Source organism: Parasteatoda tepidariorum, chromosome 7, assembly GCF_982258835.1.
Source record: "Parasteatoda tepidariorum strain Cologne lab strain chromosome 7, Ptep-v5.0, whole genome shotgun sequence".
Classification (NCBI taxonomy): Eukaryota; Metazoa; Arthropoda; class Arachnida; order Araneae; family Theridiidae; genus Parasteatoda; species Parasteatoda tepidariorum.
In genome coordinates this window covers 16986007-17013751 of record NC_141761.1, presented here as the reverse complement: position 1 = coordinate 17013751, position 27745 = coordinate 16986007, and the positions used below count along the sequence as shown (strand labels likewise).

Here is a 27745-nt window from a genome sequence, read left to right as displayed (position 1 = left end):
TAATAGTTTGCTATACGCTTTTATCTCACCCCGTATGAACTTTGACTTCCAAAAAAATTGAAAAGTCACAGAAAACGAGTAAGCTAAAAGCGTAGAAATATTTTCATACAAATTGAAAAATATTTTTAGATAATCATTGAACCTCATCTTTAAACAGTCACTAACTTTTATTATTCAGTAATGCTCTTTTGGTTATACTTAATTTTTTAGATTTGCTAATTTCTTTTTCTTTAATTCAGTCAATTTCTTTTATTTTGCTCCATCAATTGAATTGTTTAAAAGTCTGAATTAAAATACTATGTATAATAAACTCCATAACTTTATAAATTGATGTTGCATAAATTCGTGATAAATTAAATTACTTTTATGTTTCATATTTTATGTTCACACATTGAAAGAAAATTAATCGCGATTTTGAAATTTTTAATTTCTTGCTCATGTTCTAATAGCTTGCGTTTCTTTGTTTATTAATGAATCTATTATTCAGGGTATCCGCACTCCTAGAAAGTCATGGATTTCGGTATTGAACAAAATTTGTCTTTATTTGTAACTATTTTTTAAAAAAAAATAATGGAAAGTCACTGGTATAGGTCGCGGAAAAATCTAATTTTTAAAATGGAATTTACCCCCTACTCTCCCAATATCATAATGTTCTAAATATCTAAGTTTGTTGCTAAATCCCCACTCACATTCATATTCTGTTAAAATTTAAAATGTTTTTATCCTGTTCTTTAAAAATTTTGGTGTTCTCTCAAAAAAGGAAATATAGAACATCATTTCTAGAGTGAATTATCTTTAAAACTTCTGCAATTTCAGAATTTTTTTATTTTATCAGTTTAAAATTCTAGTTTAGGCTTTTTGTATTACACTAACTTTAAAGATGAAATAATCAGCTTAATAACTACATATATATCTGACAGCATTTAGTTTTGTATTTTTTTCAGCTATTTTATTGCTTCAACTCTTTCTTTACTCTGTTTTTTTAAGTTTAAAATCAATAAATATGAAAATGCAGAGTATAACAGTTTTGGTTATACCTGTCATTTCAATAAGGGCTCATGATTTTTTTTTAAAAAATCAGTTTTATTTTTATTTAAATGCACTGTAAGAACTTTGATTTATGATTCAAAAAACTTTATAAATGAACTTATTATTCATGTTTAATCAAAATTAAATTACTATTGAAACTGGATTATAACAATATTTTAGAAGCACTAACTACCTCAAACAATTTTTCACTATAATACATAGTTTTGAATGCATAGCAACCATTTTGAAACAAATGCATGATTGAAATTTAAAGACTAGATGAAATAGAGAATTTAAAGAATTCTTTAACTATTAAAACAAAAATTCAATTAGCAAACCATAATTTTAATTTAAAATTGTGATTTCTTTTTTTTTTTTCTCTTTATTTTTAAAATGACAAAATAAATGCAACAGATTGTGTTTATAAATGTAGTCATTCATCAAAAAATAAATATTTAATCTATACATTTTTATGTTAAAGTATTCGTTTTTAATAATGTATCAAAATAGATAAGTTATGCTAAAAAAAAATTTTTTTTTTAAACCTATGTACTCATTGAAATTTTTTTCACAAAATTTCTTTATAGAAAATCTGATAATGTCAAAGATACTGTAAACGTATTATGAGAAGAAAAAAAGTTATTGATAAGCACAATTCTAATTCTGGGTTATTTATTTTAATAACAGACATTTTTATTCTGTGATTTGAAACTAATGTACGCATAGCTCATTCTAGGCAAGGTAAACAGGGAGCAGCACCCTGTTGCCCTTTTAGTCAAAAGAATCTACCCTGTTGCCCCTGAAGTAAATTAATGCCCTGATGTAATAGACTTCATACCTTTTTTGCCCTTTCTTTCCTCAACCCTTCTTTATTTGCAACTCTTTTTATTTAGTTTGTCATTACATAAATTTATATGGGAAAGGAAAAATAGCCATCACACCCCCTTGTTGCACTTGTCTTTGAAAGTTTGCAGTTGCTTCACTATCATTAAATCATAATTATTATTAATCATTTTAATTATTAAATCATCACTATACAGACACTTAAAAACATACATTTATTATTTTATTAATATATGCATGCATTTTATTTGAAATAAATTACTAAGCTAATTAGCTCATTAACTCGATATATATATGTTACTTTATTAAAAAAATTAGTAATTAATTTGCTTTGGTACTTTTAATAAAGTAAAAAAAAAAAAAAAAAAAAATTGACAATGTTTTTTAATAGAATGTGTAAAGCCCATAGAAAGAAATTATTGCCTTTTTAGAATAATAATGCCCTTTTTTTAAAAAACTTTTGCACCCTGCCCTTTTTTCTGCCTAGAATAAGCTCTGATATGTACGCAATATTAAGGATAACATAAATACAATAGTTTGTTATTTGCCACTAAGTTGTTTAAAAAGAAACACAAGTTTTCCAGCTCTCTCATTTCCTACGCGATTGTGCGGTTTAGAGTGTACTAAACCGACACAGCATTAAATGTTTACTTTAATGTGTACTTTCAATCTCAAGAATCAAAAGATTTTTAAAAATGTAATTTAAAATTTGTTGGAATTTAACTCACACCAAGTAAGTTCGTTAACCAAAATTAGTTAATGCAACAATTAATTTAAAATAAATTTCAAAACTAAAAGTATCAATAATTTAAAACACTGTTTTTTTACTTTTTACAAGCTGATTTAAATCAACAAACCCTGATTTCAATTATTGTTGTTATATTGCTTTTTTTAATTTTTTGTTGTGTTTTTGTCTGTGAAAATAGTAACTTCGGTAAGTCCTGAAAAATTCTTGGAATTATTCATGGAAAATGGTGGATTTGAAAATCCAAAATGTAGCAGAATACCCTGAACATACTTATGCTTCTTATTCTATTGAAAGGGTGGAGAAATGGGACGATTGTCTAAGGTAGAAAAGAAGAAGAGAGGATGGAAGCAAGATTTAGAAACTCAAAAAACTAGGCATCGATTTGCAGATACTAAATACAGAACGAAGGTGCAATTTTTATTTGAAAAAGTAGAAGAATTAGTGAATAATAATAAATCGGTGAAAACTAAGAAGTTGAGTAATTAAATTTGTGTATTAAATCAAATTTTTAATTAATAAATTGTCTATATTAGTAAATTGCTGATCAGTATTTGATTTGTATTATTACAGTTTTTTGCTAAAATGAATCATTGTGTGATTCACTTTAGCAGTGAATCAATCATAAGTGAAACTATGTCTGCTTAGAAGAAATTTGGGTCCGTTAACGAAATATCTTTTCATAAAAATGGAAGCTTCACAAAATAATTTGTCTTTTAATCGGACCCTTCGCAAATTCTTTTTAATATTAACCTGATTCATAGATTATTTATTTTAGTTTTATAATTGTAAAAATATTAGAGTAGCACTTGAAATTTTCAAAAGAATTTTTTTTCCCAATATGTGTTTTCAAAAATTTCCACTGTTTTGAATTCAATTACTTAAAAATAAAATTTTAGAAATTCACATGAAAATTTTCTTTACCACAAACAGGATGTCCATATTTTGCTCTTAAGATAATGAATTTGAACTAATTAATTAATAGAAAATCTGTGTAACAATTTTTCCCTTTCTCACCTTTTTGTATTTAAGTACATATAATTGCAAAGGCAGACCCATTCATGCATCCATTCATTCATCCACAGATCATAGTTTTGACCTGAACCAGAGAGTGATTAATCTCCAATTCAGGACCCCAGGAGGTATGATTTGTTATAGGAACACGGAGGACTTTCGGACCCGATAGATTTAACATGAACCAATCACCATTTACTACAGGGGGAGTAATGGCCTGGCGGAGATCGAATTCACAACCCCTACCAACTAGTCTATCCCAGCTAATGGTTAAGTTTTTACCCTCTAAATGTGTTAATCGAGCCTGGTTAGTAGGGCACTGTACCCACGTCCAAGAGTTCGTGGGTTCGATCCCAGGCCAGAGGAAGACTCCCCGTGTAGTAAATGGTGACTGATGCACGTTAAATCTGTCAAGTCGCAAAGTCCTCCATGTTTCCATAACAATTCGATGCCTCTGGGCGTACTGATCCAGGAGGTTTCTTGTCTTCTGGATTGGTTCGAAATTACAAGGCTACGGAGTTGAACCTTAGTCAGGGTTCCCACTCCACCGGGGGAACAGGGAAAACCTGGAAAATACATGGAATTACAAAATCAACTAAAATAAGAGGGGAAATTCAGGGAATTTTTAATATTTTCTTATACACTGAGAAAATACCAGGAATATTTATTTCTTATTTTCTTCTTTTACAAAATGTTGATCTCTCAAGGAACAATCTATAGGATATTTAAATATAGTTCAGCTATACTATACTATTTCATTGGCTGTATTATTTTCTTATGTATGTTGAACTGCTCCTTATTTCTCTAAAATTTTATAGCAATTAAAACTAGTATTAGTTATCCTAATAATAGCTCAGACATTTGCACAGTGATTGTGTGTTTCCTTCTAATATATTGTGTATAATATATATAGGGAAAACGCACGGAATTTTTTTTCCAGATTTGTGTCGCAACCTTGTTAATTGTCGTAAACCCAAAATTGGGTCGGCTGTTCAACAACGGGTATAAAATATAAATGTGTCAATCTACCTAAATCCTAATTTCTCCCTAAATCAATAAATTGCTTTTTCTGGACAAATTTCTACTCAATTCAATAGAATGCATTGTATCTTTGGAAAAGGACATAGTGTCAATTGCAGGTATGTTTAGAATTTAAATAAAGCAAATATTTTTTTATAATTATCTGATGTTGATGTATTTTCTGTATTTATATGCTCAAACAGGTTTTCATATACCTCAGGGAGATATTAAACCAATTATTATTTTTCTCATGTTTTCTTAACTGATGTACTTATTTGATTGTTGTATGTGCTATTTTTTAGAATTATTGCTCTTTATAATCGGGGAATTTTTTTGCAGGACCAAAGTATGAGCTTTGTTACATTTTAATCTAACCCATTAAATTAACAATAATGTTAAAACTTTATTCACTTTATTTATTTCCATGTAAATTTTTATAGGAAACAGAATTTTTCAAGAAAATATAAACCCTTCGTAAACTTTTACAATTGTAAAAATGTTTTTGAATATAAGGGGGAAAATATATAGAAATTTACATGTCAGAAATGATTTTTATTTGCAGTGACAAATTTTAAAAATATTTTCTTACTTAATTGTATTTTTGTGTTGACTTTTGAATATAATTTTTAATTTTCGCTAATTATGTTTTAAATTTTCAATAAATAGGTACTTCTTAAAAAAGACTAGACAGATTCCTGAGAACTTGAGCTAATGTGTTTTACTGTATCATAATAAATGCTCATTTTTTAAAAGACCATAAATTACAACAATGATTATTCTGAAAATTGCGTAGGAAATTAAATGAATCAATTAAATCAAACTCAATAGTATGAAATTCAATAATTTTCTGCTTGTTGATCATCCTGGAATAATATGCAGTCTGTGATATCATTGCTCATTCTAAAGCTCTTGTGTTTTATTAGAAAAATAAAACAATGGAATATTTTTTCATAATATATTCTTGTGTATAGTCAGGGGTCTGTCCAGGCCAAATTTACTACTGTTCAGCGGTACCTTCACAAATTCAACTTTAGGAAAAACGGTAGTTTCACAAAATACTTTTTCTTAAAATTTTATATTTGTATCCCGTAAGAAACGCTAAATCCATATTTTTGTGTTGATGTTTTAATATAATTTTTAATTTTTTACAAATTATGTCTAAATTTTTAAAAAAATAGGTACCTCTCAGAAAAACCTAAACAGACCCCTGATAGCAGGAAGGTCTTACTCATAAATGCATAAAATAATTTATAGCTGGGAATAGTAAAACAAATCTTCTAAGAGTGCATTCACTTGAAAAGTTTAAGGAACTTCTCATTGTAATGAGGATTATATTGAACTTCTATTTTTATTAGTGATATTATGATTGATTTATTCTAATATTGCCAATATCCAAGTTTCAATCATATTAATGTAGAAACAGTCATAGATAAGTTGCACTGTCTAAAAAAACATACCTGCCAAGTTTCCTGTTTTTTAACAACTGTGTTTTTTTATTATCTTCTGTTTACCCATATATTCTCAAATATCTCCATATTTATTGAAGAAATTTGTTTAAAAGAACTCGGTGATAAAATATCCGCTGATGGCAAAAATATTTCTCTTATTTCTCAACAGATAGTTACTATTGCCAGTACTGCAGTATGTTGAGTGTTAATGGTTTAAGTAAAAATATCCTAAGTGGTAGACAGGTCATGGGTTAAAGTCCCCTTGCCGTCAGGCTAACCGTGGGAGTTTTTCGTGGTTTTCCTCCCCGTGTAACAGAAATGCGGGTTAGTTCTATCAATAAGTCCTCCATGAGGATACATTTCTCTCAATACTTGATCCAGGAGTTCCCTTGTCTTCTGGATTGGGTTCAAAATTACAAGGTTACGGAGTTTAACATAAGTAGTTGTAAACCCCCCCAAAAAATTGGGTCAGCTGTTCAGCACCGATTATGGAATAAAATAGTAATTATAAATAATGATTTTAAAAAATCTTTTTTAGATTAAGATTTATATACATATATTTTTACCTTGCTTAATGTAAGAGCTTTCATTATTTCCTATTTTGAATTTCTCTTTTTGACTTGCATGATGTAAAACTTAACTAGTAGCCTAAGAAATGTCACTAGTAAAATCTCCGTTTTTTTTTTATTTTTGCAACATGTAAAATTGTTGACTTTTCTGTAAATCATATCTGTTGAAAAATTACACCTTATCTTTATTATCATTAACAGCTATTAATAAAAAATTTGAAACTAGTGGTTATCTAAAAAAAATATTATTTAATTATAGTTTTCAAAGAAAATATGTAGGTAATTATATAAGTTATAGTATATACTAGTTAATCATGAACAATTTACTAATGCTATTTATTTTGATTTAGGTATTGATTTGAACATTCTACAAACATATACTAAGGTTAATAAACAGCAGTTAATTAAATAAAAAGAAAAAAAAAGTATTTCAGAAGTACTTAACTTTTAAGTGTTGAATTAAAGTTTGTTAATAGATTGTAATTGTGTTAAAAAAATGTTTTTCATTACATTTGTTAATACATTGTAATTATGTTAAAAATGTTTTTCTTTGCATTTATCAATAATAATTGTTGCAAATAAAAAAACTAAAATAATAATAATAAAAAGAATTCTTTATATTTTTCTTTGATAGGGGAACAAATTATGAGAAAATGGAAGCAAGAATTTTTGGAATTTCTTATCCATGAACAAGCTTTTTGGTAAATATTTTGGTTCATTAAAATTAAGTATTGGTTTCTCTCACTTTTAAGATATATGATGTTTTAAATATGAAATTTCAAATTATTGTCCAGTAATATGTTTTATAATTCAATAATTATTATATAATATAAATAAGTATTAATATATTTTATAATCCAACTTAAGCAAGTTAATTACATACCTATTTGTGATCTCAAAATATTATAGCTTCCTCCCAAAAATATAATTTTGCTGTATCCTTGCCCATGTGTTGCTACAGACTGTCTCTAGAGATAAAATCAATGTTAACAGAAAGGTCCTCCTTAAGATTATACATTTGGAGAGGCCAATTACCATCATGTGGCATAACGTGGTTTCGAGACTAATATCAATGATAAATTCATTCTTGGACTAGATTTCTTACAAGGAAATAACTTTAGATTGAACTTCAAAAGCAACAACCGCTCGAGAGGAAGAACGGGAATTTAAAAATATCAGGAATGATGCAGGGAATTTTGAGTTTTTCCTTACAAACTGGGAATTCTATTTCATATTTTCTTCTTTTAAAAGTGGTGACAACTTAAAGCTCTATCTATGAGATATTTAAAGATGATATTTCAGCTATACTAAACTATTTTATTTACTTTACCATTATTTGTTTTTAGTATGTTAAGCTCTTCCTTATTTCTTTAAGTTTTTCCAACAATTAAAACAAGTATAGCTAGACTAATATAGCTGACACAAGAGCACAGTAATTGTTGTTTCCTCTTAATATATTGTGTATAACATGAACAGGGAAAACTCAGGAAATTTTTTTTCTCCAGATTTGAGTGACAACCCTTTGCACTCCAATGTCTTCACTGAGGCACCAGAAACAGTCACCACTTTAAAACTAAGAAATTTTATATCTTAATAATTAGTGACCACAATATTATAAGAATTTTAAAATTGTATAATGATACTATATTGTGTATTTCAAATACTATAGTGCTGATATTAGATCAAACAGCATTTAAAAGTACTTGCAAGTGCAAAGGGTTATAAGTGTATGATTTTGTAACTAACCCAAAATATCCTAATATGTGTCCATAATTGTTGAATACACTAAAGCATGGTCTGTACAAATGAAATAATATATTTAAGGTTAGGCCTCCAAACAATTAAGATCAAAAGGTATTTTGTGCACTGTATCTTTCATTTTAGTATAGTTTTCAGATGTAAACTAAACAATCTTTGTGTACAGGCCATGTAAGTTTCTTTGTTCCTTCCTTTTTTTATACCATGCACCATACCATGGAAGAAAAAAATTTCATTGCCAATTCTCTTTCTTCTTCATTACTAATTTAAAGTGGAGAAAAAGTAAGTTGAGGCAAACCTAGAGCAAGTCATGAAATTTCAATTGCTGAAAAAAGATTAAAAAATGCAAGCAAATTATTAGAAGAGAACTTCTCCATTGCGTAACTTATCATAGCATGATTTATTTTAGTTTGAATATTTTTAAATTTTCTTTTCAGTATTTGAAATTTCATAGCTTACTCTAGGCTTGTTTGAACTCACTTTTTCTGCACTTTAAATTAATAATGTGAGACGAAAACTTTTCTTTCGCCATAAGGCGTCCTCTTAAGTAGCTTTAAAAAAAATGGGTCGTGAGCTTGCTTTAGATTTAACTCTACTCTTAATTATATTTAGGTATCATTAACTAATGGTCTTATTTTAGAAATATCATTTATAATAGTAAGCAATTTTTCTCACAGGAAGAAAGAAAAAGTTCTATCCAAATGGTGGTCAAGAATCCAGATTATATTTTCATGTGAGTATTTTATTTCTGTTTATGACTTAAGTTTGTAATATTGATCTAGAGGTTTTCATAGTTTTTATCTCCATGTAGCACAAATTGCTTTGTCCATTAAAATATCATGAGAAGGTGGATTTTAGCTGAGCATACAAGAGGTTGCGAAAAGAAAACTTACAATTGCCTAGATTTAAGATTTTCACCTTGAGACTAGCTTTATGAAAGGATTTTTTCATGCTTAAATACGCTAAGTCAACCATGCTTTAAGGTTTTTATATGAAAGGTTGTTTTTAAGGCAATATGCGTAGAATAGAGCAGATATCGTAGGTTAGAGGGTTGAATTGTAAACTGTATAACAAACCTTTTTAGGTTTACATTAAAATAAGCATCAATCTAGGATGTTTATTTAGAGATAATACATTTTTCTTTATAACTTATGTTTGTAACTTAATTAATTAACAACCACATATATATATTTCACTGTACATTATAGTCCAACAAAGTAATAAGCTTTATATATATATAGTTTGTCTACGGTAAGAACTCCCCCGCCATAAAGTCTGAGGCCGTCTGCTGCTATGGAAACAAGAATAGCGCATTTCAGGGAGGGTACTTTCTCTTCCCTTCAAGACTAACACAACAGAATGAAGAAAAAGATTCCCTTTTTTTCGCAGACCCTACACCCCCTACTTGAAATAGTTATACCTCGATACCGTAGTCACCACCACAGGTCCAAATGAATGGCTAGGGCAGTTCTCACTTCAGACAAACTATAACCCTTGATTAAAGAGAATAAAATGGTATTAAAGTAAAACAACTAAATATTATAGACATATTAGGAAAAAGGAAATTTTTCTTTTATTATTTTCTCTCTGAAAAATTTAATTGTAATTTTTAATATTTGTATAGAAGTATTCTAATAAAAAAAGTCAGAAAAATTTCATGCCTGATATCAAAAAATTATTTGTGTTTCCAGTTATATTTTTGGTATTTGTTTTTGATGTCAAAACACTGTAGAACAGCATTGAGTACACAGATATCAAAAAGAAAACATTGACTTATGTAACCATCTTTGCATATAAAGAGACTAAATAAAAACGAATTCAACAGCAATAAATTTTATTTGTCTTTGACGAAACAAAAATGAAAAAAGAAAATCTATTCTTCAATTGTAATAAAAATTAGTATCTGTTGGGCTTATTACATACAAATAAAATTATTCAAAAAAGATCATACAAGTAAAAATATGAAATAAAGCTTTAGATACACTAAAGTGTAGCAAATACTTAGTTTTACAATAATTAAATTGAATTTAAAAAAAGCACACTCACACATCATTTTTCAAGTGTAAAGTACATATGGAAGCCCATTTTCTTCCAGTTGTAAAGACAAAAAATTTAAATAAAACACAAAATCATACTAAGAAGTTATCTTGCAATATTTACAAACAGTTTAAAATTATAAATACGTATACATTAATTTTGATATGCCATATTTACATGGACTCATTACCCCACTCATTTACATGGAATGAATACCGCCTTTTCATTGGTATTTTATTTGTCACACTAGAGCGATTGTCTGGGAAACATCCCTTATTTTGATCCAGACGTGCCATCCTCTGAAGCTCCCTTGCTTTGGTGCGAATGAAGTCGAGTACTTCACGGTAGAACAGACTTTCACTGATTTACATTAGTAAAAAATAAGCTTTTTCAACAAAGGATGTGTTTCCCATTTTTTTTACAAACATTGAGAGCAGAAATCTTGGTAGCAGGCGCTACAGATAATTTTCTTCTTTTAAAAAAGCAAACGAACAAATTGCTGAGACTCTTTAACTAAACTTTCTAATTAAAAACTAAATTGAGAGAGCACCACAAACACTGTTACTTGATTGCAGGCTTAACTGTATTAGAATTTCATTTCACTTTTTAGTATTGTTGCATAAAATTCAGTTTGAATTAAAACAATATAAAGATTTTCAGTGTTAATTTTTAGGAAAATTTTGTTCTTTATGTATGTTAGACTAAGCTGAATTCTTACAACAATAATCTTTGTTTGACTGTGTTGAGACACTTTTGGATTTATGCAGTGGATTCGGTCTTTGAAATTCCACTGCCAGGACTAGAATGCAACAATGACCAGTGGCGTAGTTTTGGGGATAAAACTCCCTCCAAAATTATACATTATTTGATCAATTAGCTATTGTACGGTAATAGGATGTAGTTTTAAAAAAATATTTCATTATTAATTTTTTGTAATTTAGGGAGAAAAAAAATATTTATATATATTGTCTCTATCGCTGTTGTAAAGGAATGTGTCCTAAAGAGAAACTTTCAATTTATCTTTTAAACTTTTCCATTTTTTTTCTTTATTTTTCTAATTATATTATCTATGTGTGTGTACATATATGCACACACTATGTGTGTGTATATATATATCATCTCAGGGAGGTGAACTCCTTCTAAATATACAATAAAACTACACCACTGATAATTATTAATAAAATTATTAATTATTTAATAAAAATTAAGGAAAATAAAGAAATTTTTGTTGGCCTATTTAGGAGTTTACTTTTTTTTATTTATATATTGCTTGTTTATTGTTAAGAAGAGACATGAAACAGATTGCAGCCTTCTCTTTTTAGTTGTAATACATTTCCTCAATGTTTTTCCCTTCACAATCAATAAATTAGTTCTTCTTATTCATAAATTTTAAGATTAAGAATTGGTCTCATCATATCTTGCTTTGTCCCAGGTTTTAATATTTATGTTAGTGCTTCTTTTAGCAAACAATTCTGTTTGGAAATTAATAAGTGTTGTTTTTATTTAATTTGATTATTAAATTGACCTTTTATTTTATAATTTTCTTTGCTTTGTTATCATCATTAATTTGATGATTTTAATAAATCTTTCTTGTATTATAATTTGGTTTTATTTTGTTTATTATAATTTTGACTTAATTTCAATTAATTTATATATTTTTCTTTCTTTATTTATTTTTTAGTTTGATATTTATTATTAAAATAAGATTTTTTTAAAATTATTTTATTAATTTCGCAATTTTATGATCTTAAGTAATCTTTTTATATTTATCCAACTTGTTAATGATTAGTTTTTTTTGTTATTGATTAGTTTTTTAGTCCAAAATCTTTACATATTGCATTTTTATTGTTTTTACCTCCTTCTATTTTTAAGTAAGTTTGTCAGTTGTTTGAATATGTTTTTATTTCAATTAAATACATATTATTTGTTCCATATTTTTAGTAATTTAGTATTTTTTATAATAATTTTTTGTGACTTAATCGAAAAAATGTTCTTTGTGTTGTTTTGTGGCTTAATTGAAAAATTGATTGTTCAGTTCAACCGTTATTTTTTGCTTTCTTGCACCTTTGTTTCATATTTTAGGATGATAATTTATTTTATTAAAAGTATGCAGTTTTTATTTTTTATTTATTTATAAATCTATTTATCCAATACTGATTTTTTTTAATTTTACTTTTTTTTAAATTTTACTTTTTTTATTTTATTTATTTTATTACACCATAGAAATGAAAAAGCTTAATCGGGAACCAAAATTATGATGATGCTTCTTTAAAGTCTGTGTTTAATGGGGAATGACCTCCCATTGGTACAGGTAATCGCTCTACAAAAGAAGGGATTTGATATTTCATTTTGCTGGATACTGAGTCACGTCGGTATACCAGGGAATGAGTTGGCTGATTATGCAGCACGATTTGCAACTACTAAATTAACAAAATCGGTACCATTCTCAGACATTAAACTACATATTCGGCAGCTCATCTCGTCCCTTTCGCAATAGCATTGGGACTTCAAACTCAAAATAAACTTTATAACATCAAGCCATATATAGATCCATTACCTGTATTGCGTCTACGTAATGCAGATGTAAAGCTAAATTGTCTGAGAATTGGCCACACTCGACTCACGCATATTCATCTGTTGTTTGGAGAATCTCCTCCCAAATGCGACTCTTGTAATGTTTTACTTACGGTTCATCACATTTTAACCATTTGTCCTTGTTTTAACCAACATCGTCTTACCTTTTTTAATAGCACTATGTTATGTATGAGGAATTTGTTAGATGAAATTCATCATCCTAGCATTTTCGCATTTCTGCGAGTTATTGGTATTTTGTATTGTATATAACTGTTTTATCTGTTTTTATTCACTCTTATTTCTTACCCATGTACCGTTTTACTTTTACTGTGTATTTTATGGAATTACGCTATTTATCGATTTTTATGAACTTTTAAAAATACGTGTCTACAATTTTATTAGTTTCATTTATTTTATGACAATTGCTAAATTATTGTGTGCAATTTACCATTAGATCTGACTCAACAAATTGTTTGGCACTGCATATCCTCCTTCGGATCTTGTGCCATAAAACTTCCACATTCGATCAATCGGCTGCATGATCTGCTACCTCTGTTTTAACTCTATTTGTACCTTTCTTAGACACAAAAACTTATATTCGACAGTTCATCACATCTGTTTGGCAACAACAATGGGATCTACAAATTTTTAACACGTTGCACTCAATAAAAACATATTTTAGCCCATATCCTGTATTGAGTCTGCGGCATGCAGATGTAAAGTTAAGCCGTCTCCAAATCGGCCACACTGGCAGACCCACCTACTTTTGTTATTTAGGGAACCTCCTCCCCAATGCAACACTTGTAAAGTTTTACTCACTATTCATCATATTTTAATCATCTGCCCATGTTTTAACCGTCATCGTCTTACTTTTTTCGGTAGTTCTATTTTAACTCTGCGGGATTTGTTAGGTGACTCTCATCGTCCTAACATTTTTGTGTTTCTATGCGCAATTGGTCTGTTATACTGTATATAACTGTTTTATCCTATTCACAATTTTATCTGATTTTATTCAGCTTTGAATACATCTGTTTTGTTGTATCTAGTTTAATAAATTCCGTGTGATTTTAAATGAGGAAAATTTGTAATATACATTTACCTAAGATTTACATTATAATGTACATTTACCTATGCATTGTAATATATATACTTGTAATATACATTTACTTTTATTTTAGAACCGTTTGTTTGGCGCAGCATGTCCTTTGGGTTTTGTGCCATTAAATCCTACATTCAATCAATCAAACCCATTGGTACAGGATTATCCTATTTTTTATTTTCTTCTGAACTATAGAAAATATTGATGTCTACCTATTTTAATCAAAAAATCTCTAAAAGAAGAATATTTGCTATAAAGTCTTTAATTGGAAGAAAACTTTTTATATCTAAGAATTAACAACATAATAAAAATATATTTTTTTGCCTGAATAAATGTTATCAATGTTTAATATTAGAAATGTGTTTAGAATTTTTTTTAAGATTAGTTGTCTTTTTGTTGTATAATTTGTTGGTATGAAAATCTTGCAAATTTTTTAATTCCTTGTTCAGACTCTCCCTATATCTTGTTCAAATTTTCTATCGTTAATAAAATACTTTTTATTCATCCGCACAAATTCAAATACATTTTTTAAAACTTGTTGTGCATGACAGTTGATGTTAATACAGTTTTTTTAAATACTAATTCATTAATTAAATTTAATAAATTGATTTTAGTTTTATATGGTAGAAAAAATTGAAATTATTTAATAAAAAGTAATTACAATAAAATTTTTCTTCATTGACCTAAGTAGGAATTGACTTTAAAAAAGTGTTTTTTTTTCTATTACTTGTTTATTTTGAAAAAGTTAGCATTTATACCATAACTTCTTTGTGGATAATTAGGAATCAGGCAACCAAGATTCCACTTCATTAATATTAGGAGTTATAATTTGGTGTTGCATTTAATTTGACTAAAATTTAATAAAGTTTTAACTTTTGTCATAGGTTAAATGTAAAGAGTTTTTTTTTGTTACTGATAATAGTGTATTTATTTTGCGATTTTGAGTTTTATATTTTATTCTTTTAGATAACAAATCAGAAATACTAGAATTCGAAACTCTTAGTGGTACATTGAAAGCTAAACGCCTAAATGATAACAAGATACAAATTGATTTGCCTGCCTATAATTTTACATCAGTAAGTTATTTTTTCTAAACTTATAAGTCTACTGACTAGTTTTCATTTATTTTCATTTCATAGGTCTCTATTTTTAAAGGGTCTTCTTAATTATAAGTGCCATTTTAGTATGTGTCATGCGTATCTTTTAGTTTTTAGCGAAATTGTAAAAATGTCTATAAAAAAATCTAAAAAATTTTTTTAAGGGACGAACTTATATAATAATTATTTTGTACATGTTTTATGTATAAATGTGCATGCTTTAAATGAATGATGTTAAATGTATTTTATTATTTTTTGTAAAAATATATTAATTTTGTTAAATTTAAAATTAAAATATGTTTTGTGTAACTTTTCCATTTCTCAAAGTGCTCGATAAGAAAATTTTTATGTTTAAAAAGAAAACATAAAAAGAGTTGTTTTTTTTTTAAGTTTAAATAACTGTAGGAATAAAATATATTTCTATTATGGAGAAAATATTTTTAATGGAAAATATTTTTAATATTTTTCATATAAGTATAAAAAACCTAGTAAAACTTCTTTTTTTTAACATTCATATAAATGTCATCAATTTTTTATATTAAAAATGAGTTGTAAAAAATACCCAATCAATGTGAAAAAATTGCTTATGTATAATTTTTTTCTTGTAATGTAATTTTTAATGTAACCAGGTGGATTTGCTCTCCTATCCCTTTGATTGTCAATTTATTTGATATTTTCAATTTATACAAGTTTATTTTCAAAAATTGATAAAAATCATAGATCCCAAGGAGAAAAATATAGTCAGACCTCGATATAAGGTCACCTGCATATAAGGTCACCCCGCATATAAGGTCATTTTTCCAAAGTCCCGGCTCACTGAATAGGAATTCTTTGTTACAGATTATCGGTTATATGTTCAAGTTTTAGAAATCGTTATCGCTTATAAGGTCATTTTTATCTGAGGCAAGGGGAGCTCTTTTCTAACAAAAGCCTATTTAACTTCCTTAGAAGGCAATTTTAATTTTAAAGTCACCCCGCTTATAAGGTCACTTTTGTGATGTCCGTTAGGGTGATCTTATATCGAGGTCTGACTGTATATAGTTATTAAAATTTTATGCTAGCACATTTTATTAATTTGTTAATCCTAGCAGAATGAATGATTCTCTGGATTTGAAAATAATCAATTATACTTGAAAAAAGGAAACTTAGGAAAATTTTGTTACATTATGAAATGAAATGAAGTATTTTTATTTGATTGCAATAAGTAATGATGTTATATAACAGTTTAAATTTGAAATTTTTCTTTTTTAATTAAGTCTTTTATATTTTTAAAAATTTAAATAAAAGTGTTAAGTTATACTTGGCAACAACTAATTCTAATTCTCTCTCACTCTTTTTTTTTTTTTTTACTTTCAACATCAACTCAAGTATGAGCATGCAAAATCATACCCTCCAACTGCTACGGAATTTCCGTAGTTTCAGAAATCTTCTTTTCATACGGAAGCAAAATTAATGTCTTAATATTTTAACAAAATTAATTTTAGCGTAACTTGTCCACTATTACTTATAAAAGTGCAGGCCATATGGCTAGATTCTTAAGTTCTGATAAAAGTTTTATGAGAGATCCATTTGCTTTAAAAATTTCTACTTTGGTTCGCTACCACTAGAAAGAATTATTTTCAAAATCCTCATAAGTTGGAGGGTATGCAAAATGAAGATCTAAAGAGAGAGATAAAATTGTCTACAACAGGAATAAACATGTATTATTTATAGCAAAAGGAATGAAAAAAATTGCTTTAGAAAAGCATTTAAAATTGCAGTAATTTTTTGAAGAAATTGAAATTTTAAAGTAAAACAAAACTCAAGTTCATAAATTGTCCCTTTCATCACGTCAAAATTCAATTCTTTAGTTGCATACCTGAGGGTTGCAAAGTAACTCGAAGAGTATCTTTTAATTCAAATATAACAGTAACTGATTTTCAAACTAAATATCAAATTTAAAATTCCTTGTTAACCTTGTACATTTTTTACACTGCTCTGTAAATTCAAGTTTCTAAATCTAACACAGGGTGTGCAGCCTTTTTAAAAAGTGCTTAAAGTTGCTTATTTTTGATTTACGTTTTTTAAAAGCCTTTAAAGTTGCTTTTTTATTCGGGGTTTGTAAAAAGTGCTTAACTTTCTATCTCTTAAAAAGAGATTTTTTTTTGCCGTGTCCATTGTTATTCTAAATTTCAAAAAATGCATGATTTTCACTTTTTTCTCTGCAATATTTATCAGAAACTATTTATTTTATCATGTGTTTGAGTTTTATTGATTTAATGTTGATAAATAAAGAACTTTAAATGATAGAGAAAAAAAAATTGTTTTTAGTGCACAGATCCTAATTGTGATTTTCTTTTTTTTTTGGAAAGGGATTATAAATATTTTTGAGTGCTTAAGAAAAACTAAAAAAAGGCTTATTTTTTGTTGAAAAATCTGACTACGCATCCTGTTATAGATTTTGTGCAGAAAAACAAAATATAGGTTGAACATCCAAAACAGCTATAGCTGGGTCTCTTACAATTTTTGAATATAAAGAATATCTTTTGATTTTGTAATATTGACTGCTATAAATTGTTGTTTTGTCTGCAAATTTATTTTACTCAAATAGACTAAATTTTTAACATAAAAGCCATGTTTCAGACACTGAAGTAATGTTGATTTAAATGCTAAGTTTTACCTACATTTTCTATAAGACATATAAAATCTTTGTCTTAAAGGCAATTTCTGAAATGCCAAAAGTTAGAAATTGTGTTTTTTACACTATGTGGAGTTGTAGAAATCAATCCTTAGAGCCAGGCATGTGATTCTTCTGCTAATTCATGAAATTCTGTGAATTAATAATTTATATTCTCACAAAAAAAAAATCTAAAATCTTCTAATCTAAAACTTACGTTTAGTTATTTACACATACCTGCCAACTCTCCTGTATTTTACGACTATTCCTGTTTAAATAAATGTCCTGTTAAATTAAAAAATTTTGGCCATAAAATATCCGCTAATGGTGAAAATACTTTTCTTATTCCTCAACAGAAGGTGCTATTGCCATTACAGCTGTTGAGTGTTTATTAAGTAATTATAAATAATGGTTTTAAGAAAAATATTCTTTAGATTAAGATTTATATACAAATTTTTTACATCACTAAATGTAAATGCTTTTATTATTTCCAATTTTGAATTTCTCTTTTTGACTTACATGATTATGCATGATGTATCAAAACTTTACTCATAGCCTAAAAAAATGTCACTAGTAAAATCTCTGTTATTTTATTTTTCTGATGTTGACAGGTATGCTTTAAGTGAAATCTGGTTGACGCGACACTTATTCTGTCTTTGACACTTATTTTGCCACCCTCTTTTGTTGTTCTTAAGAAGTTCTCATTCACACGTGATAATGACTTTTTAACTCAGATTTAGCTGAGAAAAACGCAACTCTGGAATAACTTCAACAACACATGAGTGAAAAAAAAACTTCCATAATAACTTAGTCTCAAATTAATGATCAACTGAGGCAAGCACTAAAGCATAAAGATAATCTAAAAAGTAATTCCTAAATAGCAAACGTTTAAAACTTTTTTTTCTCATTGTTTTTGAAACTTGTATTTTTTATGAGTAGCAATTTTGTTGCCAATTCTGATTTTGAACTGAAGAACTATTTTATCCAATCTGATATATTTGCTACAATTAGATTGAATTAATTTTTATTAAGATATTACTATAATCAGAATACAAAGAAATCAATACGAAAATTTCGAATTGCGCCTGTTAGTCGTCGTTATACTAAGAAGATTTAAATCCATTTTATAGTAGTCCATGATATCTCTGTGTTTTTTTTTAAATCCTAATATTCTCATAAAATATTATTTAAAAAAACTAGTAATTCAAATCGCACATTTATGTAAATGCCTTTTGACACGTTTGATTTGCACTACATCCCTACAGCATTTAAATCTTCTTTTTTTTGGCAGTTATTGCTGCTGAATTTTCAAAAACCTAATATTATGATACTATCTTATGATACTTACTTATGATAGCTATATCATCAATCTCAGTTTTTGCCTTAAATTTCATGGTTTTTAAAATCCTTTTTTTCCCTCTTACTTTTAATGCTATGAGGACTCATAAAAATGTGAAAAAGGAGTAATTGTATAATGTTTTCAATATAGATATTCTTTTCTGTGTTGATAAGAAAAAATATATTATGTAAAAAAAATTTCTATCTCTTTTTAAATTTTGTAAATGTTACTTTTGAGTTAAAAAAATTACCATCTTTTAAATATCTTCTATGTTTAATGCACACAAAGGAAAGATATATCACCCTAAATAACTTTTGTGCTAATGTTCAAATTTTCACATACCAAGTGTCAATCTAAATGGTTTCTGGGGTGACCTCAAATACGCTAATTAGTGCTAACTATTTATTAAGTTACGAAATCAAACACAAAAATTTACTTTCTCTGAATAAACATGTATTTTTTTTTACATATTTGGATTCTTAACCTTCAAAATATCGGGAGCAGCTGCACTCTGGGAAATATGGTCTTCTTAGTTTGGTTCGGACAACAATACAATGTTTGGACCCCTTATTGTTAATTTCACTTTTTGCGTTTTTAATCATATTTTTAAAAATAATAAAGACATTTTTATATTAATATTTTTAAAAAGTAGTTCTATGTGAGCGATTTTCATAGAATCTTAAGAAATCTAATGTTTTAAAAATTCAGTAAAAACATTCTGAAAATACTTATTTTGATATTCTCTGTTTGCGTTCTGTTACAATTTACTGTTGCACTTAAATTTTCAGGCAAGAGTTTGAATCATTCAAAAAATAATGCAAATGAATTATTATTTGCATCTTCTGAAGTGGCTGGCGTGATAGTGACTTTGGAAGCAAAAGACAAATTCGATTGCAAAGATGATGCTGGAAATCAGTATGATTTTATATCCCGTTACTTTGCACCCTGGTTGGGAGTAGCAGAGGACCCAGTGACTGGTATTTATCTTATCTTAATTATTTTGTATAATTAATGAGTTAAATTTACGATTATGCAAGAAAAAAAGATGAAATAAGAGAGATTTTGTAATTTTTGATGGTATATAGCCATTAATTCTTTTGTGTGTAAACAGGTTGCAATATTACTTTGCCTCTATTGATCTCTTTTTCTTTTAAAGTAAATGATCCCAAGAAACTAAAGCTGGAAAATATATTTCCTAATGAAAAACAAAAAACTTCATTAACTTGAAATATGAGGTAAGAAAGTTTGAAATGTCTTAGGTCTCTGGTCACCAGCCTTTAGATAAATAAGATCAAGTCCCAGCTCTGTTTTGTCTCTGCACCGCCATTGTTTCTCTTCTTGACCGTGATTTTTCTTGTCTTTCACTTTTTTTTCTTTTCTGGAAACTTAGCATTCCTTCCTTCCTTTTTTTTATTTTTTATTCCCCATTTATTCTGGTGGGTCTTGAGAATGGGTGACTATGTTTTGAGTGCTCAAAGCATGTCAACTTTTCCTACTTTAATGATTTTTGATTGTGTTGGGAGTTGGTCACAACACAATGAAATTAAATATTTGAGAAAGTAAGAGAGGCTAACATATGAGGTTCACTTTTTTTCTCTAATAGTGTAAATTATTAAATATTCTGCAAATTTTTGCTGCTGAGGGCCATTGTTTTTGTTTTCAAATCATTATTGTTATTTTTCATTGTGTAATAGATATTATTGTCTTTATTACGACATAGATTTATTATAAAATGAGTAGCTCTCATTACTGAGGCTATTAGCGTTTTTTCATTTCCTTTTTTATGTCCTTTGTTTGTTTCGTTTTTGTGTCAGTATGCAATGCTGTTTAAGCTTAGCCTGCTGTTTAATGTTGTTGGTGTTGCTGATTTTTCCAAATTTTATTTTTAAAATAGTACAAGTGTAATTGTTAAAAATATGCAGTTGATAAGTACTGGGTGCCTTTGTGTTTCCTGTATTTTGTATTTATCAGTATATTGATTTAAAACCACAAACCAACAAAGAGGAAAACTTTGTTTAATGCTGGTTGTGATCAAGCTGGAAGCATAGGAATCTATCTAGAGAAACATATGATACAATGTTTGGAAATGAGTGATTTTTAGAACAGTTTTGGGCGTAGAGAGATTAAAGAGACCTGTTTTTGAAGTGAAGGATCTGAGGCCTGGTTATTCAAAGCATAGTAATATTTAATTTTTTTTTTTTATTTTGTAATATTTGCTTGATAAGAGAATTTATCTTTTCATCATAAATTTAAGTGTCATATTTTTTTGCTAAATTTTTTTTTTTTATAACCATCGTTGAACAGCCGACCCAATTTACAACTACTAATGTTCAACTCTGTAGCCTTGTAATTTTGAACCTAATCCAGAAGACAAGGGAACTCTTGGGTCAAATATTAGAAGAAATTTGTCTTCATGGAGACTTTTTTGATGGAAATAGCCAGTATGTCCTTTACATTGAGAGAAAAACCTCCCACAGTTAGCCTGACGGCAAGGGTATCTAACCCATGATCCATCAGCCACTGAGGATATTTCACGTCAGCGCTGTGGTCGGTGCAAGCTGGATGCGTTTCGACCAGCCGTTGCTCCAGATTTGAACCTAGCCTCACTTCATTGGAAGGCTCTATCTCCATCACGGCTTTCTAAAAATTTAATGAGGTATTTTTTTGTGAAATATGAATACATACTTTGTTTTCTGCATCTTTGTTATGTTTTATTATTTAAGAATTTACAAAATGATGTTGCTAGAAAAATAATATTAACTCAAAAGCAAATTAAGATTAGTTTTCTTTTAAAAAAGATGCATGAATTTAGTTTTGTAAATAACTTTTTTTTTAACCTTAAAGTTTATTTTCTCTTTGAATTTTAATCATTTTTACTTTTATTCACTTTATAATTGAAAAATCTGTTGTTCTAGAGTTGGCTCCAGTTCTAACTTGTTCTGATTGATACTTTATTGTAATCATGGTTAGAAGTTAAGAAAATTTAGTCACTAGTACAACGAACAAGTATTAATTCATACGCATTTTCAATGGTCTTTTGTCTCTTTTTGAATTTTTATGTTAAGTTAATAGCTGGAATGTTAACATGAAATGTTATAAATGCAGAGAATATAAAACCATAGAATATGGAGAACAAAAAGAAATACGAAATAAATGGAGAATAGATTATGGACAAGGATTATAATATAATATGGAATCGTCAATTGGAGCTTCATTCTCAATTATGAAAAAAATCTGTTATTTTGTGACTAAAAAATCATATAACCAAAACTGCCATTTGTTAACATTGATTGCTGGTCAAGGAGGCCATGGATTATTTATTTTATGATTCAAATTTTAGGGATCACAAACCATCATTCATTTTGAGCCTTGGTTGTGATTTTTTCAATTAAAGATATCTTTTTGTTAATCTTAAATTATTGACAGTAACTTTGAGTGTTAAAAATTTTTACCTTTTTTCATTTTGTTATTGCGAACTATGTTGTCTCGAGTTCAAATTAATTTGAATTCTTTGGCTATACTTCTTTTTGTTAAAAATTAAAAAAAAATTTAAATCATATTTTCATGTTTTAGTCATATGTTTTGACTTTTATTAAAATTAAATTACTTTTCAGGCTCTGCTCATTCAGTGCTTGCACCATATTGGTCTAAAACTCTTCAACAGAATTCTTTTTATGGTATGTAAAATGTGTTTATTTTGAATTCGTTTATCTGTAGCCTAATTATAAGGATGCACAACTTACGGCACTCTGACTGTTGATGTGCGGACCGCGGGAACTTCTGAACTCAATTAAAAAAATTCTTTTAATTTGGCTTTTGTTTAAACATTATGAATTTCCTTTAATTAAAATATTTAATTCAAATCTATATTACTCTATAAAATGCATATATTTTTTGCACTTTCATTCTTAAAGCTTTTTTTTGGTTAGAATTTATATCGTCATATATATAATATATATATCTGTGTGTGTGTATGTGTGATAAATTAATTAATGTGAAAAATAGAAAAAGTTTTTTTTTTTTTAGTTTTCAATAAATTCAAATAATCAAAATTATTTAATTTTCTGCAAATATGTTATTAAGTTTACTTAAAGAAATATTTAGTGCTTCATAATGTTTATATAAAAATCATCATATTTGCCACTAACAGGACTAAATATGCATGCGGCCCTTTGTTGATCTACCTGCTGTACAAGTGGCCCTTCACTCAAAAAGATTGAGTACCCCTACAATAAGTTTTTTTTCCATACGGCTTTTGAATTAATTTTATATTGGAACATTCTACTCAATGCATGTGTTGATATTTTTGGAGAAGGAAGATTTTCTCCAATTTTACTGAAAGGTTTTTCTCTCTCCATGAAATATTATATTTTGTTTTGTGAGATGCTTTGAGAGATATCTAATTTTGGCGCATATACCCATTGTCTGTCCCCTGTCAATGACACCCATGAATTCTAGTTTTATTTGAAACTTCTAAAAGTGAAATAAATATCAAAATTTGCCAAGCAACGGACGAAATTTTTCCACGGAGGGCATTATTATCATTCCTGGTGTTCGTAACTAAATGTAGAATTAGTTTTGAAATTAATATTTATTCTCTAGAAAAAGTAATCATGATGAATTACAATATTGCTGTGCTACAGAAAAATCAATGTATGCCACAAAAATTTCAAAATTGAGATATTTATATTTGTGATTTTTTTTTAATTTTATTTCTACTTGTATAAAATTAATCTACACATTTCAAAAATAACTTTTTTTTTTTTAGTTTTCTGACATTATATTATAGCATTGGTAGTACCTGTACCGCAGCTACACCTGTCCCCTAAATCAGATAAGTCATGAATTTGATAAAGATCCCGAAAAGTCATGATTTTTTTGACCAAAGTCACAACATTATACATAGCTACCAACAATACTGGATTTACCAGTTCACTACTGAATTTCGCCTGTCTCTCCTGGTCTTCTGGTTAAATAAAAATTCTACTGGTTTTTGTACATTTAACAAAATTACCTAAAATTTATTACGTTTTCTAAAAATAAATAAATCTCTAAGTAGTATTTTTACACAATTTATTGCTTGCTTGAATATTTAAATAAATATTACTAGTACATAATGTAATTACATGACATATTTATATCTTTGCATGACATATTTTTATTATGAGAAAGTCTTTTTTTTTTAGTATAATTTAAAACTGTTACATCAATATATTTTTGAACTAACTTGAATTTTTACTGCCAAATTATTCTTGTGTGGAATATCAATTTGCATAAAAAAATAATTATATTTGAAAAAATAATAATTAACACAGTATTATTCCATATGTCTACTTGAATAATGTGTAATGCTTCAGAAAAGCATTTCACCTAATAAAATATCAGTACATTTGGTTGATGATAGATCGAAAAATGTCTACTGTTTTTTATACTTTAATGATAACATGAATGTAAAATACTTTCAATAACATTTACGCATATTGAATAATTTCTATTAAAAAAAAATTTAAGCAAATTTTTGTGAAAATTGGGTCATGAAAATTTGTTTTGATGTCAAGAATTTGTCTTTTCTTGACGTGGTACAAACCTTGTAGTGTTAGCAGTTGTTCGCAAGTACTTACATAATTTTTTTAACTGTAAATCAGATTTTTTTAGTGTAAAATACATATATACAGTATACTCTTGATGTCTCAAAGTTGAAGGGCCAGTAAAAGATTTTCGCGATAACAAATTCAGAATTAAATATGTTCTAAAAAGTAGAAAAATATATTCTAAGATTGTACTTTAAAAAGTTCAGTCATGAAACATAAGAATAACTACTATAAAATATGTATGTAATGATAGTTGACCATAAGTAAGAATACAACAATCATAATTTTATTGTCCCGCAGTGGACTGATCGTTAAGACACGGTTCCCAGCAGATTACCGAAATCAAGCATCACTGGCTGCGGTCAGTGTGCGAGTGGGTGACCACTTGGATCAGTCTGCGTAGGGACCGAGGGTGTGCGATATTGGTCCTCACTAAACTTTTCTACTGTAAAGTGCTTGACTTCACGTGCAGGTCGTCGGGCTACCGAAGCGGGGGTGCCATCCCCTCTGCAGAGGATCAAAATTGTGATGGCATGTCTTCGGATCATCCTCAGGGATGTTTCCCAGACCGTCGCCAATAGCTCATTGTGCAGCTCTAGTGCGACGTAAATTAACTACAACTACAACTATCATAATTTTATTTTTAACTGTAAGACAAAGGTAACTATGCAGTAAATAGAAAATAATTGGTTTGCTAATAAATTTATCTCGTGATTTGTACGAAAAAATTAATTTTTTATTTCGAAAGAAATTTAAGATAACAAGGTTTTAGAAGAAGCTCTTCGATGTAAAAATTCAAATTAACATTAGATGGATATATAATGCATAGCTGCCTACTCTACTGGATTTCGCCAGTTTCTACTGGTTTAATTAAAATCGTCCTTGGTCTTGTACATTTTAGAAAAAACTCCTTAACATTGAGTAAGTTTCCTAAAAAGATACATATTGAAATAGAATTTTTGTACAGATTATTGCTTGAATATTTAAATAAGTGTTACTAATACATAATGAAGCAAACCTCATTTATAGAAATCAGTTTTTTTGTTATAAAGTGTTCAGTTTATTTTTATTTAGAACTCTCTTTTTAAATTAAATATAAAAAAAAAATCTTTTAACTATCTTTGAGGAATTGTTTATTTAAAAGTTTGAGTAAACATGTTACATAATATTTCAACCTCATTTAATGTCAATCATATTTGGAAAATATTGCAGTTATTTTTTACTACTTTGATGACTATAAAAATCCTTAAAATTTCCTATGTGTAAAATATTTAGTGCAACAATTATCATGAAATTTATATTATTCTGTAAAATGTACTGGATTTTTCCCTTATCTATGTTTTCATCTATGAAAATGCTAAGAAAGAAATTTTTTTTGACATAACAAAGTTATCAAGAAGATTCACTTAAATGTTTTTTTTTCCATAGCTTGACAGTGTTCTGCTCGGGGTGGTGACCTAAATATGAAGCTTGTTGATGACAGAGTCCTTATCAGTGACAATGCTGTAGTTGTGATTCAAGGAAAAATCAACTTTTAACTACACTTGTTAAATTTTATAATAACTTCGTACGAGTTGAAGAACTTAGTTAAAGAAGGGTGAATTTGAAAATAAGGTTATTGATTTTAATAATATGCTGTGCTGCTAAAACATTAAAAAAATAGTTTTTGCTCTATTTTCCAAAGTTGATGTTCACACAAAGGGCGCATAGCGTTTTTAAAAAGTGCCTAAAGATACTTAATTTTGATATACGTTTTTTAATAGTCCTTAAAGGTGCTTATATAATTCGGGGTTTGTAAAAAGTGCTTAATTTTCTGTCTTTTAAATAGAAATTTTTTCCTTTGCTATGTCAATTGTCATTCTAAATTACAAAAAATGCATGATTTTTTGCAATGCAATTTTCTCTGTAATATTTATCAGAAAATAATTATTTTATCATGATTATGTAGGATTTTTGAAAATGTTTTTGAATTTTATTGATTTTATATTTATAAATTGAGAACTTTAAGCAGTAGAATTTTGTATTTTTTATTACTGCATAGATTCTAATTATGATTTTATTTTTTGGAAAGGAATTACAAATATATTTTGAGTGCTTAAAAAGTACTTAAAAGGTGTTTATTTTTTGTTAAAAAATCTGGCTACGCACTCTGATAAACATACTTCCTCTAGATTTTTCATATCAAAGAAATACCATTTTATATTCTTAATCTTAAGTTTTTTTTATTATATATTTTATTTATCTTATAGTTACATCTGTAATTTTATACTGATTATACTTATTACTGATTAATACTGTTAGTAATTTTATATTTTATTTATCCTACTGTTATATAATTGTTTTTATTTTATACTATTTTGTTGATTTCGATGAGTAAACCACTAGTATTTCTTTATCTTTTTTTTGTCTGATTTTGACTATCAGTATATTTTTTGCTAATATTACAAATTTTCTAATTTTAGGGTTTAAAATTTTTTTTTTTATTTGACTTGTTTATCTATTATGTTAATGTATTTTGTTAATTTGATTATTGTTCAATTTGCTGTGATCATTAATAATTCATTTTGATTCAGTTATCTAGTCACTGCTTAAGTTTTAAATGTGTAAGTTAATGTTAAGTTTTTCTGCTATATAAGCTTGGAATGCTTGCTGTTTTTATTATTTTAAGAATGTTGTAAGTACAAAAAAAAAAAAAATATTTTTAAAGCTATTTTTTTAAAAAAAAAAAAACTTTATATATTAAACTGTTTTATGTATTTAAAACTGTTTTATATATTTAAAACTATTTTATATGTTACAAAACTATCTTATATATTAAAAAAAGGCTGTGTTTAGAAAAATGTTGTTTCCACAAAGGGATAATTTAAAGCTGTAATTGAATGTGTTAAATAAATAACAAAATCAATAAACATCTTATTAGACTCCT

At 27.5% G+C, this 27745-nt stretch overlaps 1 protein-coding gene across 11 annotated transcripts; it reads left to right on the top strand.

The window, feature by feature from the left end:
- Positions 1-94: 94 nt before the first annotated feature.
- Positions 95-27745, top strand: LOC147806923 (phenazine biosynthesis-like domain-containing protein). Of its 11 annotated transcripts, none has more exons than XM_087167412.1 (7): positions 95-177; positions 2915-3028; positions 7303-7369; positions 9104-9159; positions 20017-20205; positions 22843-22905; positions 23997-24425. In XM_087167412.1, the coding sequence occupies exons 3-7, from the start codon at positions 7314-7316 to the stop codon at positions 24002-24004; spliced, it is 372 nt and encodes a 123-aa protein (XP_087023538.1). In that variant the 5' UTR covers positions 95-177; positions 2915-3028; positions 7303-7313; the 3' UTR covers positions 24005-24425. The 11 variants fall into 11 exon arrangements, with proteins under 11 accessions (XP_087023538.1, XP_087023531.1, XP_087023539.1 ...); XM_087167405.1 differs by having other exon boundaries at positions 96-177; positions 2915-4770; positions 23997-24416; XM_087167403.1 differs by having other exon boundaries at positions 109-177; positions 2799-4770; positions 23997-24416.

Coding starts and splice junctions, on each gene's coding strand:
- LOC147806923 (XM_087167413.1), top strand. CDS start 7,314: ATGAGAAAATGGAAGCAAGAATTTTTGGAATTTCTTATCCATGAACAA. Junction 9,160..20,016: donor AATCCAGATTATATTTTCAT/GTGAGTATTTTA, acceptor TTAAATTTTCAG/GCAAGAGTTTGAATCATTCA. Junction 20,206..22,842: donor AGCAGAGGACCCAGTGACTG/GTATTTATCTTA, acceptor ATTACTTTTCAG/GCTCTGCTCATTCAGTGCTT.